Source organism: Hypomesus nipponensis, chromosome 14 (assembly GCF_054491055.1).
Source record: "Hypomesus nipponensis isolate SF chromosome 14, ASM5449105v1, whole genome shotgun sequence".
NCBI lineage: Eukaryota > Metazoa > Chordata > Actinopteri > Osmeriformes > Osmeridae > Hypomesus > Hypomesus nipponensis.
Window position 1 is genome coordinate 6,690,401 of NC_140374.1, and position 18,211 is coordinate 6,708,611.

The 18,211-nt window shown below is 45.7% G+C and overlaps 1 protein-coding gene across 5 annotated transcripts in view; it reads right to left on the reverse strand.

Annotated features, from left to right (window-relative positions):
- Positions 1-18,211, reverse strand: part of nrcamb (neuronal cell adhesion molecule b) — a 59,396-nt gene that overhangs the window by 14,668 nt on the left and 26,517 nt on the right. For 3 of the 5 annotated variants that reach the window (XM_084671602.1, XM_084671601.1, XM_084671605.1), the window contains exons 2-12: positions 5,862-6,038; positions 4,578-4,683; positions 4,275-4,468; positions 3,605-3,727; positions 3,179-3,349; positions 2,465-2,521; positions 1,435-1,546; positions 1,040-1,224; positions 647-778; positions 337-480; positions 111-222 (exon numbers count right to left, since the gene is read on the reverse strand). In XM_084671602.1, the coding sequence (XP_084527728.1) occupies positions 111-222; positions 337-480; positions 647-778; positions 1,040-1,224; positions 1,435-1,546; positions 2,465-2,521; positions 3,179-3,349; positions 3,605-3,727; positions 4,275-4,468; positions 4,578-4,683; positions 5,862-5,946 (1,421 nt within the window). In that variant the 5' untranslated portion in view covers positions 5,947-6,038. The remainder of the gene's footprint in view (positions 1-110; positions 223-336; positions 481-646; positions 779-1,039; positions 1,225-1,434; positions 1,547-2,464; positions 2,522-3,178; positions 3,350-3,604; positions 3,728-4,274; positions 4,469-4,577; positions 4,684-5,861; positions 6,039-18,211) is intronic. The other 2 variants (XM_084671604.1, XM_084671603.1) reach the window with 1 other exon arrangement.

Below are 18,211 nucleotides of genomic sequence, written 5' to 3' on the forward strand. Positions count from 1 at the left end.
GCATTGCCATAATTTATAGACAGCTTGTTAACATAGTTGCAAACCAGTAGTAAATAAGCTGTCAACAGCACATTTCATTTTTGTCTTTCCTGTTCCTGATAGAAATATACCATGTGATGTTTGGGATTGGCGAACCGAACACCGAGCAGTCCAGCAGGGCAGGGTTGTTTCTGATGACCTGGTATACCGTGTCGGCCGGGGTCAGGACTCTGGGCGGCTCAGCTGGAGTGACCACACACAACAATTGTCTGACTCATGACTATCAGCGCTTTACCTTATAGTCCACTGAAATGTTTGTGCAATGCTGTGAGTGTATTTCAGCTTGTATGCGCTTACACAGGACATTGACAAAGGCGTTGGCCAGCAGATAGCCATATTCATTGGAGGCGTTACACTGGTAGACAGCACTGGATCCAATCTGAACCTGTGTGAATATGATGGTGTCATCCTCCACTGTCCTGCTGGGGTCTCTGGGCGAGTCTGCCAGAAGACAAAGGATGAAATACAATAAAGGTTACAAGAATCGCTGGATCGCTGGTTACCGCTTAAACATGCAGTAGAACTTGGCTTGTGGGTATGAATACGACATCACAGTCTCATCAAAGGAGACTGACAACAGTAGCTAATGTACAGCGAGGCGACTCACTCTCAATAGAAACGCCGTTCATGGTCCAGGTGATTGTGGGTTTGGGCAAGCCATTGGCCCGGCAGGTAAGGATTCCAGTCTCTCCGGGAGCCAGAACCAGGTTTTTAGGGGAAGCGATCCAGTATGGAGCGGCTGGAGAGAGAGAAAACAGAAGGCAGGACGGTTGATTACAGTGCACTTTATGCACGGATGTCAAATATTTAGAAATCCTTGAGGAAAGACAAAAAGAGAGAGAGAGATGGGGGAGAGACAGAGAGAGAGGATGAGAGGGAGAGAGAGAGGAAGAGAGGGAGAGAAAGAGGGAGAAGGAGACAGAGAGAGAGGGAGAGGGAGAGAGAAACACACAGCTGGTGAGCAGATGGCACTGGTGAGACGTGAGTGTCTTCCACAGACCTTTGACGGTGACGCGGATGGTGTGGTGGATGTTGCCCAGGCTGTTGACGGCCTTGCAGCGATAGTCTCCGGCGTCCGATGTGGACACGTTCACGATACGCAGGGTCTTCTTGTAGTGTGGGAAGGAGATGCGCTCAGCAGGGAACTCCCCACTCACCTTACTCCATGTGATCTCTGGGGTAGGCCTGGGACATTAGAGGAGAAAAGAGGGGAAGACAGAGAGAGAGTGCGAGAGAGAGAGAGAGAGAGAGAGAGAGAGAGAGAGAGAGAGAGAGAGACATACAGAGTCAGAGATGAGCCATAACTTTGTTAAAAATTACCAGCAGCCTCTACATCTCTATCATCCATTATCGCACACCACATTAGTGATAATGTGTTCATGTTTTCCTGCTTACAGTCCTTCAGCGATGCACTCCATCTCCAGGACCTGTCCTCTTAGAACCAGCTTGGAACTGGTGGGACCGGAAGGGATGAGGAATGAGGGCTTCCTCTCCTCCGCTGGGCTGTCTTGGGTCACAGGCCAACAAATGTAGGGTTAGTAAATACTGGAACATCCTTGTGTGCCAGCCAGTGTTGCCATGGACATCAAAGCCAAATACAGTGATCAAGATCTGGCTTTGCTTAAGGCAGGCATGTTTGTTCCAGTGCAGTTCTAAAACATTTTTGCTACATTACAGTTGACACCAGTGAGGATAACAAGTAACATGTTGATGGTGCAGATTCAGAGTTCAAGAAAATGGTGGTTGGAGGGAAGGCAGTGGTGATTCAAGTATAAAGAATGTGAGTCCATGCAAACTGACTCTGGTTAGCTTCTGTGTAGAGTCTTCAGGAACCTGGACACCACTTCACTACATGACGTTATGTTCAGAGTGCCAGACAAACAAAGAAATGATGGACTCATGAACAAAGAGATGATGAACTGGAAGGGAACTAAGTGTGGCGGAAAGGGAAAAGTGGTTTGAAAAGAGGATTGTGAGGAGGTAATTAGGTGGACTCGGGATGAAGAATAACAGATTGCAGTTTTGGCTAGTTGAGTTTTTAACGTTTTAAGGTTTGTTTCTGTTCATAAAAGTTTGCATATCTATCAAATTCTTGATGATAAAGGATTTAACACTACCAATCTCAACTGATTGAGAAATGTCCATTGTCCGTTTAGTCAGTTAAGTCCTGTATTGCACAGGATATATTCCAGCTGGCTTAAAGAAAAACGTACTGCTGTCAATATCTGTATCTTGAAAGAGTGTTAATCTTCAGTTTATGTAGGAGGGTATGCAGGCTAGGTGGTCACAAGATGTTATTCACTGGTTAAGTTGGGATCAGAGGTAGGGTCGTACGGTAGGGGGTTTAAGGGTTAATGTTAGAGGTCTCTGGGGAGGTACTGGTAGTCCAGAGAAGGTGCAATCACTAGGGGGTGCCAAAACTCACCACTAAAAATATCTGTGCCATTGTAAAAATCTGCCATTGTCTCATTGATTGCATCCACTGTAATACAACAGAAAATCAAACATGCCACAAGTTGGAATCATCGAGTGATACACAAATGAAAGCAAGATCAAAAGTGATACAGCAACAAAACATGAATGTTCAGAAATCAAACTGTGAGAACATAACACTGGTATGATTCATAGATATGGATTAGATGGTTATCAGGTCTTGTCTAGTCCATCCAGCACAGTGGCATGTCCATGGTCCAGGGCATGAAGAGACCCTTTGTTGTATAGAGAGTGTACAGTCCATACAAGCAGAAGCCTTACAAAAACAATACACTGAGGGACCATATAAATGCAGATACACAATGATGTCTGACAATGTGCCTTTTCAGCATGGCCACTGCTGGCGTCCCCAAGGTTGCGATCACAGATATGAAACAGTTTCCCCTCCTACGCAGTCTGGACACGTGTTCCAGGAACACAAGAGCACATATTCTGTACACACACACACAAACACTCTTACATAGTCTGTGAACACACACACACACACAAACACTCTTACATAGTCTGTGAACACACACACACACACAAACACTCTTACATATTCTTTACACACACACAAACACTCTTACGTATTCTATATACACACACACACACACACACAAACACTATATTCTGTACACACACACACTTGTACACGCACACTTACGGTTGAGAACTTTGACAGTGATGGGTTGTTTCTGCTGGATGGTCTGGGTGTGGGGGAAGCGAGCGTAGCAGATGTAGTCATTCCTCGAGTCCTCTTTCAGGATGTTGGAGAAGTACAGGTCTCCGTTTAACGCCTGGGACACCCTGCTGCTCTGTGGGAGCCTCTGGAAGTCTGAGAGAGACAGAGACCGGGGGGGGAGAGAGAGAGCGGGAGTGAGTATGTGTGTATGTGTGTATGTGAGAGCGAGATACAAATAGAGAGAGAAATAGAGGGAAAAAGAGAGAGATGGAGCAATTAGCAAGTATGTCAATCCCACGGGTGTGTAAATATAATATGGGTTCAGACTGCAGCTCTGGAAACTAACTTACTAACTAAACAAACTGCATCAAATGTTACCACCCAGACACACAGCAAACATAGACTCACTGTTGTCCATCCAGAATATAATGGGTGGGGGCAACCCTGCAGGGGGCCTGCAATGGAGCACCAGGGACACGCCCTCCTGTACGACAATTGGCTCATTTCTCTCTTTCGACCACAAGGGGGACTCTGGAGGGGAGAAGCAGTTTGCACAAAAAGCACACAAGTCATGAAGAAAACAGGATAACAAAAAAAACACATTTGGATGGTGGTGACAGGTAACAAGGGAGAGCGGAGGAATGAATTATATGGAAACTACGTGGCTGTAGTAAGCTACAGAAATAGAGATCTCACTAGAGAGAGAGAGAGAGAGAGAGAGAGACGAAAGAGAGAGAGAGAGAGAGAGAGAGAGAGAGAGAGAGAGAGAGAGAGAGAGAGAGAGAGAGAGACTACGGAAAGCTAAGGAGAATCCAGGAACGTGTTGCATGCTGTTTTCCTGTTGAGTAAGCTTTACCTTCCAGGAAGAGAGCTTTCAGGATGGTTAAAGCAACTTATTTGTCAAAGGAGGAAAGAGAAAATAAGTAAATCCTCACAAATGGTGTGAATAACAAAAAAGAGAAATACAAAAAAGAAATGAGACTAGGACAATGGAGAAATGATTAGGATTATATGAGAAATACTTGAAATTATGAAACACAGTCTACTAATTCAAGACAGAAAGGCCTGTGCTTCTTACTGGACTGGCGGACAATAATGTTGTTGGACACAGCGGTCCCATGGTCATTTCTGGCCGTGCACTGGTACACCCCTTCGTAGGATTCGGCCTTCTCCCCACTGATGTCCACCACCAGAGTGCCAGAGTGGGGCTTCATGGTCACCTTGGGGTCCATATCAATGTCAAAGTGGGTCCCATTCCTGGTCCAAAAGAAGCTGTGAGAGAATGGCTGTTAGTGATGGTCTGCTGAGGCATGGTAGGGAGATAGTTTACATGTGCAAGTGTCTAAATGTGTGTGTGTGTGTGTGCTTGCATGCATCCCACCTGGGATATGGCTTCCCCTTGGCATCACAGTGGATAACGATGTTCTCCCGCGGGTCAATGATATAATCCTTTGGAGACTGGTGAGTTATGGTTGGTGGCTGCGGCACTGGGGGGTGGGGGGTGGGGGGGGGGGCGGGCAGAGTTAAACATTGGCTTTCTGCATAACTCAGCTGTTTCCTACTGGCTGCAGACCACACAACCGGTCACGACATGCGAGTACTGTACTTATACTGCTCAGGGAAAACTGCTGATGACCTAGCTCTACCTGGAGTTAGAATGCACAGATGTGAAAAGCATGCAGGAGAGAATTCTCGTTCGTAATGGTCATTCTGAAAATATATCTGTCAGCGGCAGATCGGGATATCAATAAACGCCATTTCTTTTTACTAATGGCTTTGAAGAATCATGCGGTCTAACAGTTTGCACACTGTTGGAATACCTGCCACTGTTTCTCAACAAAACAATACACCACACAAGTCACAAACTAAATGATAACAGCATTGCATGCAAATCCTGCAAACACTCAAATCCACACAGATAGTGCAAAACAAAAGAAAATCAAGCAAAGCTAAAATAAATATTTGGGGGGAAACCACAACAAAATAACAATGTGCTTAAACACTGTGCTCACACTGCACGCAGTTAGGCAGCTTGGTTGAACTTACATCCTTCCAGAACTTTAGCTTTTTATCCACCAAGAATCAGCATAACATTTGTGACATGATAAAGAGAACCAGATATTAGAGGTTAAAAACATCTCTCTCAGTAATTCCTCTTCAGAACAAGATTGTGGCAGACCATGCTTTTGGAAGTTCCAGGCCTTGAGACAGCAAGCTTTCTCTATGAATAATTATAACCAATGACTCCCACAACATAGCTCTATAACCACATTTTGACCTTAGTCTAGATCTACAATCAATTATTAAGGAACACAAGTGTTTTTTGTCCGCCAGTTACTAAGTGGCAAACATGCTGAACAGGCTGTTTACATAGCACAACCAAGGCAACGTTAGAAGAATTCATAAAAGATTTAGGCCTAAAATGAAAACTTGAAAATGTATCCATAGTACATATTACAAATAAGTCCATCACTTTGAATGTGAATCATATTAATCATGTAATGTACTAATTCAGCTTTATTTGAATTGATTTACAGAATGGATCTCAACCTGTTGATCTGCCGTCAAATGTTTTTCCACAAAGCTATACCCATCCCTATCCCCATGACATATCCCATTCTTATCCCTCCATGATTCTGAATGTGAATGTGGATGTTGTTCTTACGATCCAGCGGGACCTCCAGGGAGCTGGCGAGGTGTCCCAGGCAGAGCACCAGGAGCACTGCGCACTTCCTCGTCCTCTCCATCATCGGTGTGTGGCGCGCCGGCCCTGCCCCAGACACAGCAAAGTCCTGCTTCTCTCCTCAACGTACGAATGTCACAGACCCGTGCACATTCACAACTGTGGACAGATAAAAGGAAAGCGAGAGAGAGAGAGAGAGAGAGAGAGAGAGAGAGAGAGAGAGAGAGAGAGAGAGAGACAGAGAGAGAGAGAGAGAGAGAGAGAGAGAGAGAGAGAGAGAGAAAAAAAAAGAAAGAAAGAGAAAGAGAAAGAGAGAGAAAGAGAGAGAGATAGAGAAAGAAAGAAAGAAAGAAAGAGAAAGAGAGCGAAAGAGAGAGAGAGAGAGAGAGAGAGAGAGAAAAAGAAAGAAAGAAAGAAAGAAAGGAAGAAAGAAAGAAAGAAAGAGAGAGAGAGAGAGAGAGAGAGAGAGAGAGAGAGAGAGAAAAAGAAAGAAAGAAAGAAAGAAAGAAAGAAAGAAAGAAAGAAAGAAAGAGAGAGAGAGAGAGAGAGAGAGAGAGAGAGAGAGAGAGAGAGAGAGAGAGAGAGAGCGAGCGAGAGAGAGAGAAAGAGAGAGAGAGAGAGAGAGAGAGAGCGTGCCAGAGAGAGAGGGAGACAGAGAAAGAGAGAATGAAATAAGTGTTTAGCAAAAACAGAAACGGAACTAATCACAGTGAAACCACGACTACTGAACCATTGAGTATCCACTGATCCATCAGTCAGTTGTGTGCTGTGCTCCAGTCATGTCAGCTGGAGACTGAGTGGCATAGAGATGCACCTCACACAGCACTGGGATGCACTGCCACGGATGAATGGCAGTCGCCATGCGGTGGGGGTTGTCCAGCCGTGCTATCGTTTTGATGTAGTGCTCTGAGATAGGGAGCGACGTGGCCCGCATGGGTTCATTTAGCCCAGCTAATCACTGCCATGGTGACAGCACCATTAGGCCCCTGCCATATCGATCACATCAGCCATGGATGACATGTCAGTGGACACCAGTTTCTCCTCTCTATATTGGCTAGCAATATCTCTCTCATCTCTCTCATCTCTCTCATATCTCTCTCTTTCTCTCTCTCTCTCTCTCTCTCTCTCTCTCTCTCTCTCTCTCTCTCTCTCTCTCTCTCTCTCTCTCTCTCTCTCGATTGACCGGCCAGCTGGCTGACGGACTGAAAGGAGGTCACACACCAACAACACTAGAATAACGTGTACAGTAAGGTGCTGGCAGCATCTAGTTGTTGTGTAACAGGGAAGGTCAGGTGTTATTGGACAGCTAGAGGTTTGACACTGCAGCTTTAAAATCAACCAATGGATAACAGGGCAATTAAATAGTTTGGTGAAACCCACATGTACTAAAGTCCACTGATGTTTTTATTTCAATGGCTACAGCTAGTTGACTGTTACAGTCATTATTAGTTATTATGCAAGGCCTTCTGATTCTTCTGCTCACTGGGCTGTTCAGCCAATGAACACCAGTGTTCATTTAGCTGTGAGGATGAACAGTGAAGAATGAATCTGAAATGAAGTGTTTTGAGATGAAGGGCTTGGGTTGTTGCCAGGCAGTTTAAAACTGTGATTATTCCATTATCCAACCCAGCAGCAGAGTGACAGAGAGCGAGAGAGAGAGAGCAAGAGAGAGAGAGAGAGAGAGAGAGAGAGAGAGAGAGAGAGAGAGAGAGAGAGACAGAGAGAGAGAGAGAGAGAGAGAGAGAGAGAGAGAGAGAGAGAGAGAGAGAGACGGAAAGCAAATGAAGGAGAGAGAGAGAGAATTGTGAAGGAGAGAGAGAGACAGAAAGCAAGAAAACGAGAAGCCCGCCAGCGAAGCCTGACAGGCACAACTAGACGTGTCCAACAGAATCAATCTAACAGCGTTGACAGAAAAGGAGGACAAAAGTCCAGGAACAAGAGAACAAGCTACAGGATCACGAATCACAAAATGGCAAGAAAAATCTGTACTGTGTGTAGAAATGAGCAGACAACTCCCTTTTCAACAAGATCACTACCCAGCCCTCACAAAGGGTCGTTTTTTCTAGTGAGGAACTGAAGTACAGTAGACTGCTTTCATCATGCTCTCCTTTCCATGCTACCTGAGGCCTCCGATGGCCCACTAACGCTATTAAAATGTCACGGCTGTCGTCTGTGCTGAGCAGCTTCTCTGTTATCTCTAACTTCATGATAGGATTTGCTTTTTAATGTTGATTACCCAATTAGGGCCAAAAAAGTGTGCCATTAAGACTTCTCTATTTCCCTGTTACTCCTGGCTTGCCTGAAGACAATGGTGGTGTGTTTCTCTGTGTGTGTGTGTATGTGGGGAGGGGGGGGGGGGTTGCCAGGTTTGGACCTGGGATTGAGACTTGGCAGGCTGGGGTTAGGTCTCCTTAGGGAGCTGATGTATGTGTTATTGCTGCAGTGTGTCAGTGCAAGCCCCAAGAGCCCCAGCCTTGTGGCAGAATGGGGGAGAGGAGGACTGGAGGGCTAATGTTTGCCGCCTCTAGATTGAACTACAACTCTCCAGGGAGACCCTGTATTAGTCGCCTGGGGCAGCCAATCAGGGGCCAATGCACGTCTGCAGACAGCCCTGGCTGAGGACTTGACACAAAAAGATCCATGGGGGCAATTTCATCAAGCACATGTTCAGATGACAGCCAGCCTTCTGGAGACAGCTACCAAGGCTCTATACCATGTTACAGGTACATACATACATACATACATACATACATACATACATACATACATACATACATACATACATACATACATACATACATACATACATACATACATACATACATACATACATACATACATGTATGTATTCATAATTCATAATGAGCCTGAGGTCATTTTTACAGTAAACACTAAAGATAGGATAGCTCTATTTCCTTTAAAACCATGAAACGTACTGGGAATTTGACAATTTACTGCAGGGGAAGACAAAGAAGGAGAGCAGGCCATGACAGTCAGAGAATAAATGTGTTAATTATCCCATTTTATGAGATATCCCAAAGCCCCAGGATTCTTATCTGAAAGGGAGCTGGGTCTCCATCCAGAATTCATTTTCCCAACTTAATGAGGTGTAGCGACTCTGCTCCAGCTGGTCAGTGTGTGTGTGTGTGTGTGTGTGTGTGTGTGTGTGTGTGTGTGTGTGTGTGTGTGTGTGCGTGTCATAATCCCTGCAAGGTGTGCTGCAGTGTGACTGATCTCTGATTCCAGCCCCCCCCACCACCACCACCAACATTCCCTCTAGGGGACCACTGGGTCACTCTGGGGAGGAACCACCTATCATTGCCTGGAGCAACTTAAGTTTCCCCCACCAAAGATTTCCAACAGGATCAACACACAACCCCCAAAAAACTGAAGTAACAGACATATTTCTTTTTTTGTCACATATACAGCAGCTCCTAAAGCTAAAAGCTGGACTTTGTCGGACAAGAAATCCGAATCCATCCTTTCACACCCCAAAACATTCTCCTTGTCAAACCCAACATTTAGGATTAGGTTGTCACACAGTCATCTGCCACAATGCTGCTCTCTCACGCAGTTTTCTTCCATCTCAGAGCCAGGGACGCCAGAGTCAATAGAGCTCTAACCAAGTTTTGGTGCTGACTGCTGAGCCCAATGTAGACCCTGCATTGTCTGGAGCATGGTGCCAAACACCTGACAGGGAGCTAGTAGGAAACAGACTCCTTCTAACTCAACACCACAGGCATCCCAGGTTGCTCCTCCAGCCACTGTTTCCAACAGTTCTTTAAGCATCCACAAAAACTGAAGAATATACCCAAAGCACAGAATAATGGATGATCTGGCTGATAATTTGAAAGGGGACTATTCCATTACCAACACTAGCTGATTAGCATGGAAGCTAGTGACACTACAGGCATTGAGTGCTGTTATCCCAGTGTAAATCATTAATGTCAGCAGTTTAAGAGGTTAACAGTAATTACTGTCCACCACCACATAAGCCTGCCTTGTCCTCCGCACTCTTTCTTTCTCTTTCTCTTCATCTTTCCAGGAGGGAAACACTCGGGCCTTGTGTGACGGTTCAATTGAGCTGCCTGGTCGTTCATTCAGTCGGCCTCTTCAATTAGCCCATTGTCATGTTCCCACGGTCAGCCACTTCACCGGCCCCACCACTAATTGGTTTGGTGCACATGTCAGAGGGTCCGGCACATGCAGGGTACACACTGCCAGGGGGACGTGAGGGGTCAGCCTGGGGCGTGCCAACATCCCACGTCACATATGGTGCCCGCAGAGGAAACAGGCAGCAGGGCAATGTGGACACAGACTGAACCAAACGCAACCAGGAAAATGAACCACAGGGATGAAAAATAATTAACCTACAGTGAATCTTACTCCAATATGAAAAGCCACAAAACTGTACATGCATTATGCAAGTGAAATCTTTTTTTATAGGATATGAAACACAGCCACTGTGTTGCTAGCAGCGACCTGGCGGCAGGACTGTGTAGCCCCCACTGTACCCAGAGGAAAAGACAAAAGCAGTGCAGCCTAATTAACTTCCATAATCACTGCTATTGAAGGCTAGCGCAATCAACCGTTTGCAGGGCGCAGCGCGGCTGTAATGAAACAGCAGGAATCCCCCCCAGTCGTCGATTGAATGTGAGAGAGTAATGAAGAGAATGGCTCCACGGTCACAGAGAGTAATCAGAGTGGTGATAGGAGGAAGGATACGGTCCGGGGTTCCTCCTATGGGTGTGAGATGGTCCTTGTGCTCCTCACTCTGATGCTCTGCGTGTGACTCCATGTCATGAAAGGAGGGAGCCGGGCACCCATCTCTCTGTCTTATTATAGTGCAGCTGGGGGGGCCGGGAAGGAGGTGGTGGGTGAGTGGGTGGGTGGGGGTGTGGGGCGGCGGAGGGGAGGAGGGGGAAGGAGTTGGGGGCTAAGGGAAGGCTTTGCCTTGTCTCGGCACACCAAGACTAGACAGAGGACAAGCCAGGCTGGCAGAGATACTTTTTGAATACAATAATAATAATAATAATTTTGATTTCAAACAGCAAAATTATACAAATGCACAAAAATACAGTTGCATTAAATCGACCCAGTGCCAAAAATACAAGCTTTTTGACCAAGTAAAAGGAGACGTGACAAATGAGCAGCTAGATCATTACACAGCCCAGCTGTGCTTAATTGCCTTGATTTTATGAACCATTTCAAAGCCCATGTGGTTGAAAGACATTAGATGAATATGAAATAAAATTTTATATTTTATGTTTTATGTTGAATTTCCAGCCAGACCAAAATTGGGATTATATTAGCTTGATAGTTTCTGGTGGGCCTCTTATCTGTGACCAAGTGCGTCACAATGGAATTCCAGGGAGTGGTTTCAGCATACGTTTCCCATAAGCCTCTCATTAGGTTTTATAATTGGGGGGAGGTAGGCTATGCAAATAATTGGTGTGGTTAACATATGAATTGAGGTCCTGTTGTTCAGGGAAGGCCGATCCTGAAAACAGTGCTGTCCCCTTTCATCAGCACTGTACAAGGCTAGACAATAGGAGCAATCTTTTATTAATTCACCCAACAACAAACATGTTATTAGTATCCTTGTTTCTGTTGTTGACGAATAGTCACTAAACACAAGCTTTCAAACCGCTTACACCAACTATAACACAACAGCATCACTCTTTTGTCACAGAAGAATTTAGCGGCATGTCACTTGTCTATGGTCTTTTCTCTTTCTACCAATTATGCATCCCAGCTCTCTGCTAACACACACCATGTTGCTGGGTGCCACACCGTCTATAGATTGCCATTAGCACCTTTAGCTCCCAGGCTAACAGACAGCTAATGTAAAGTGTCCCACATCGTGTCCGGTCCATCCCTCCATAGAAACCACACATTGACATTCGCTAAGCTTCCTCCCTCTCTCTAAATTCACATACAAAAAACACCTTCATCTCTTATTCACAATTCTCTCTCTCCCTCCCTCCCTCCATCCCTCCTTCTCACCACACAAATGCTAATCAGCAGTGCCACATTCGAGAGGGCCTCTTTAGCATTCAGATGGGAGATGTGCATTGGCGGCTGTGCAAAGCTACACAGGACAGCGCTGCCTGTTCAATCTGAATAGAACATGATAGCATTAGCTGTCATCCTTGGATCATTCTGTCTTAGACAGCTCAATAGTGCAACATCCACATGTCCATGTCCTCACATTAATGATTCGAGCCTTGAGAGTCAGTCGAGGACCTGGGTAGGCACTTTAAATGTTACACATTCTTTGGAGGTCAACAGCTGTAAAATGTAATGTCTTTAAGTCATTTAACTGAATGCAAATCATGTATTATGAATATGTTTGATAAATATAAAAAATATGGACGATGCAAGAGCAAACAATGCTCTATGTGAGCTAATAAAAGAACGGCAAAGCGTAGAATAACCACGCTGTGGCCTAAATGTTTCACTTGTCTAACATCTGACTCATGCTGCATCTCATTACTGGAAGATTAAGTTGAGGTACTTTAAAAAGCAAGTCATTAAAATGAGATCAAGGCTGAGCAACTTACTGCGAATCTGAACCTGACCTTCCTTTCTGATAGCTGTCCACACACTGTAATTGCCATTGGTGAGAGAGGGAAGTCACTGAGAGCAGAATGTATGTGTACCGTAGATGTTGTTCAGAGACAATGTGAAGGGTTTCTATCTATGATAAACCATGCGTGTGGATCCAGAGAGCATCGCAATAGAGGCCTGAGAGTGAACGGCTGGACACATGAGTGTTGTGGCTGAAGCCATTCTTATGCTGAGCAGTGACAGGTCATTATCACAAGCAAACATGGAGGAGAGGGGGAGGAATGTTTGCGAGCAGACCCAGAGGACGCTTCCTGAATATATCAGAACGTCTTTGCAGTCCACAACAACACTGCACGTCAACACATGGCACACTTTAGGTATGAAGATTTAATAATGTGAGTAAACCTTCAACAGGGGCAAAGCTTATTGCAGCTGTTACAGTAAGACTTAAAAGCAGAGCTTTCTGTTACTAGGCCAACCAAACGTTGTCAACTTCATCAGTAAGATGTAATGTCACAGCGTGAATTTTATTATTATTATATATTTTTAGTTTGTTAAATAAAGTAAAGAGTAAAGTGAAAATTATATCGAAATTTAGCATGGAAGCAAAAGTAAATTTAAATTTAAAGAGAACATTTTAATAAATAAGTAGTCCCACCGCACCACAAGTATGCTTGAAAAAGATGAAGAATGGAATTTTACTTTCAAAGGGCACTCTGTATCCATGGCAATCCGTGACTATTCTCCAATCTCCATGCCGACAAAGATGTCAACCTACTCATCAAACACAGACGTGTAAAAAAAGTATTTCTGGGAGAAAAACACAGAGAAAGAAAAGACACATACCCATTTGTCCTCTGGAGGAGACATTGGAGGGAGAGAGACTGTACACTTGACATCTGCTTTCCACCAATCAAATCTCAGCCCCAGCAGTGCACAACAAAAGAGCAGTGATTAAAATCTCAGTTAGCTGCCATGTCGGCCGGATGGCTTACTCTGTGAAGAGTTCCCTCAGGATGGAGCCAATATGAGGAGTTTACTTAAAGCTTAGGTTTATGGGGAGTGGATGTGTGTGTGTCTGTGTGTATGTGTGTGTGACCGTATAAGACAGACAGAGAGAGAGACAGAGAGAGACAGAGTGTTTGAGAGTGGATGAAGAGCATGTCTTACTCACACACAAAGTCAGCTTCCTTTATGCTCTACATTTCCTGGAACCAGAAAGTACACAAGTTATAGCTTAGCTGTCAGTGGATGGCTATGTTGATATGAGCTCGTCAGCGGTCAACAAAAAACAGGACTAGCCTCTTCTGGTACAGTCCTACGTGAATGAACATTCTTTCACCAGGCTTTGCAATGTGCTGACGGCACAGGGTCACCCAGGTCAAACGTGTGTATTGTGCCACTGTATATGATCTAGTCTAGAAAAGTCTGCCCTACAATCTGACAAAAATGCAGTGCCGGATCTACAAACAGCAAACAGACCACAATTGAACAAGCTACCGGAAAATTGTATTATCCGTGAGAATCCATGGCTAGGGGAGGCAGGTGGGGGAGACACAGCCCAGTGTTTTTGAGTAGACCGGCCACCTTTACATTCACAGGCTCCACAATGGGCTCTCCCCCCCAGCCCAGCACAACTCCACCTGTGTCTGTGAAAGGTCAGGACAGAGGAGGTCTGCGCCCCCTCCTCGCCCCCTCCTCACCCCCTCCTCATTCCCTGTTCGTCCCCTCTTTTCCCCCTCCTCGCCCCCTCCTCGCCCCCTCCTCGCCCCCTCTTCATTCCTTGTTCGTCCACTCCATTCCCCCTCCTCGCCCCCTCCCTGAACCCAGCTCCACAATCAGGCCCCCAACACTGGTTCCCGGTGCCAGGAAACTCAATCAAAGGGGTCTTCAGAAGAGCTATGAGACCTCTGAACACCCTCCATTGTGTGCGTATAGGCTTCCCTACCCCGCACCGCCTAGCCAGTCAGCCCATATGTAACAGTGTAAGAGAAGTTCCTCATTACGACCCTCTCCGATCTCACGTTGTCTTTGTAGCGCCTGACAGAAGAACCCAGTTGCAGGACTAGGCCAATACAAGACAAAGCAGGGGATAAAAAAAGAGGAAAAGGATTCATTTTCAAGAGTGGGTTGATGAAAGGACACATGTTACAGTACATAGGCTGGCTCTGTAAGGATTCACCTCTGAGGTTAAATCTATGACTCTTGCTTCTGCTTTGAACCCAGGAAACAGATTAATGTGTATGTCAATGATCACTTGTTGACTTGGTGCAGTTTAAAAAGTAGTCAATCTCCTGTGAATACGCATAGAATTCCCTCTTATATTTTATTGTAAATGTAAGAGTATTGACAGACACAACACATCTAAATGCGTGTGAATGTCAGAGTAATCCATTAGCACATAAAGCAGTCCAGCGCAGCCTTCACTGCTTCTCTGTCCTTCTGCCCCTCCTCGTCCCCATTCACATCCAGCAGGTGAATACAAATCATTTCCCCTTCGCTGCTCCCCTAAGCCACCCAACGTTCAATCTCAGACAGAGAAGACCACAAACAATGGCCCATTCAAAGTGTGAGAAAATCAAATCATGGTTTTGGTGGAGAGGAGAATCCAGAGTTATCCTCCCTAAACACAAAAGCAATCTCAGTTAAATCTGGCCAGCCAGAAAGGTCCTTTCTAAAATAGACTTGTATATGCAATTACAATTAAGTTTGGTTGATGGAAATGCCATTGAGATTAAAATGGCATCCTTTGTTCATTTTAGCAAACTCTCCAACTACGCATTTGACTTTGGGGGAAACAACTAAACCACTAAAGTGCATGTGTATTGATGTTGTTACAAATCCTGTACTTATGACAGAACACCATTTTACCAGACTGCTAGTAAATCAGAAATTCATCACCCATAGCAGTGTCATCCAAGCCCCACAAGATACAAAAAGAACAGAATTGTGCACACAACACGAGGAAGTGTTTTGTAATGTGAAAATAATAGTGTGCCTGGTGCTGCCTAGTTCAAACACTTTCATTCAGGCTGGGATGAATGAGCTGTGATTGCACTGGCTTGAGCTACGGCCACTCTATACCCGAGCTCTCGTTTTCATATGCTAAGTTCGACAAACAGCGCAGAAGAAAGCCACAATCCATCAAAGATAGCCCTGGGTAAACTACGTCTACTGTATTTGAATAAGAGAGCTGTTGTGTGCCCTGAATACTCAGTTCCTTATCTTCCAATGAACATCTGATGGAAATTGATCTAATTAACTTCTGAGGCCGCATAACTCATGATATTTTACAAAGAACAAAATAACTGGAGGACATAGCATCTGCCCTAAGCAGATTCAGTGTCCTTATTACTGTGCAGTGACCCCATTCCATAGGATACTTTGGAGAAATGAGAGATTGTGGGAGATTAAAGAGCGCCAACACTGATGTTGGCTGAGAGACACCAGGCCTACGCCCGAGGTTTCGAGAACTGGCTCTCCCTCGTGTGTATTTGACTGAACTGTTCACTAATGGGCCCTAATCATCCTAATGAGCTGGCTCTACGCTTCACCGAGGAAGCTCTCCTGCACGCTTAGGTGAATGAAGAAGTTCACCTGCTCACGTGCACTGTGTACGACCCAAGACCGAACCAGAGTCCTTCTCAATGTGCATATTCCTCTCATCGGCTGTTGCCAAATCGGTGGGTAATGAAAGTATGAAAATGTAACATCTAAGGGCTGCAGATGTACCCACTCCTGAGCCTGAAACCCTCGCTGACAGATGGTGCCATTAGCGTCCACTCTACAGTCATGACCGCGAGTGTTTAACTGTGTCTGGTGCCTCACCCAACAGTGCCCAGACAGAGCCCAGACAGAGCCCAGTGTAAACACGCTCCCCTCCCTTTCCACTGTCTGGTCTGGGTCCACTCTGAAGTAGAAGTATGGTCAGCTTTGTTCTGTCAAAACATTAATCCCAGTGGTGGAAACATAGATCGTATTTATCCCTAACAGCCTATTCCATCTTCCGCTAGTCTGGGGCATGTCGATGTTTGATTGGGTGAGATCAGGCCAGGTCAGGCCCAGTGCGCTGGTTAATGCAGAGGGGACCCTGCGGGGCGGATTGAGTGGGGTCTAACCAGCCTGGCCTGAAGGGTGTCTGCGGTCTCTGGCTTCGTGGCCTGGTATGCTCTCAACCACTCTCCCATACGGCCTCCATAGAGAGTTGAGCGAGTTGCAGCACTAGGGGGTGACATACCCTGCTGTGCAGGGGCGAGCGGGGCAAGCACACCTCAAGGGCAGCAGGGGCTCAGTGCCAGGCTAACAGGCACCATCCCAGTGAGCCAGTGAGAGGATGGGAGCTGCATAAATCATAGTGGCAAGTCAACAGAACTTTCTCATCTATTGACGCACGATGGCTAAATGTATTTTAAGGTCACATAGCCTTTGTACTAGAGAAGCTACAGTGCCCTGATTGAAAACTGGTGCTTCAAATCCCTGTATTCTCTGAGATTGCATATTTCTTGGGAGACTCAGGTGAAGATTTCTCATTAGAGACTGGGATACCGGCGCTCAAGGGTTACATCTAAATTCGTCCATTTGTATTCCGCTGCAACGCAGCAAGCATGTGTTTGATATTGATGAGCAGATAGACTTGGCCTTGGACCATGACCTAGACTTAACTGCCACATAAATCATTGGTATTTTTCTCAGTTTAGCCTCCAAAACAGACAGATCTCACCAGCTACCACAGTGCGGTGGCCAATTCTCAGTCCACTATGTCAATAGGATTAAATTACTGGACAGGTTTGGAATCAATCCACCATCTAATGCGATTTTGGGGTATTCTTAAAAGGATGCTGTGAAACTGAATGAAATCAGAATGCTTGCCAGGCATATATACAGTATGGAAGGACTTACAGACATACTAAGACAGGCAGGCAGGTGGACAGGCAGCAAGGCAGACACAGAGTAGACAAACAGACACCTAACGCAAGGGAGAGAAAATGAGGGATGGATGAGTAGAAGGAGAAGGAAACGGAGAGGTGAAAATGGGGCAGGTAGTCAACAGACATCTCCTCTGATTGGTCTGACCATCTGCTCAGCAGTTGGGGAGGCAGGCTCAGCTGTGCGTGAACCTGCTCCCTCAAGACACTCCTTCTCCATCTCTCTCTGACTCTCTCTCTCTCTGACACTCAATCTGTACGTCATTACTTCCTTCCTCACTTCTCACTTCCTGACCCCTCCTGCCTATGTCGCTCTCATCCTATTTTCTTCCCCTATTTCTGTGTCGGTTTCTCTTTCCAAAGCGTGTCTCCCCCTGTCCCAACATGGTCCTGAATGGCAGATCTCAGGGAGATATCACACAGCTATCACAAAGGCTGCTGGGTGAAGTCTCCCCACTGGGAGCTGCGGAGAGACGTGTGTGTGAGACTTATAGAAAGTATGCAAGTGTGTGTGTGTGTATGTGTGTGTGTGTGAGAGAGAGAGAGAGAGAGAGAGAGAGAGAGAGAGAGAGAGAGAGAGAGAGTGTGTATGTGGAAGAGAGAGGGAGTGTGTGTTTGTCATGTGTGTACAGTGTGTGTGATGCCTCCTCACTATGGCAAGGCTGATCTCAGGCACGCATGCTGGTTAAGCTCATTGCTTTTTCACCTGGAGAGATCGCCCTGCTGTGTCACTCACACATGGCCTAATCCACTACTCAAGCACACCGCCACTAGATTAACTTAGTGACATGGGTCAGTGCTTTGTGCTGCAGTCTGCAGCTGGTAAGCCACGGAGAC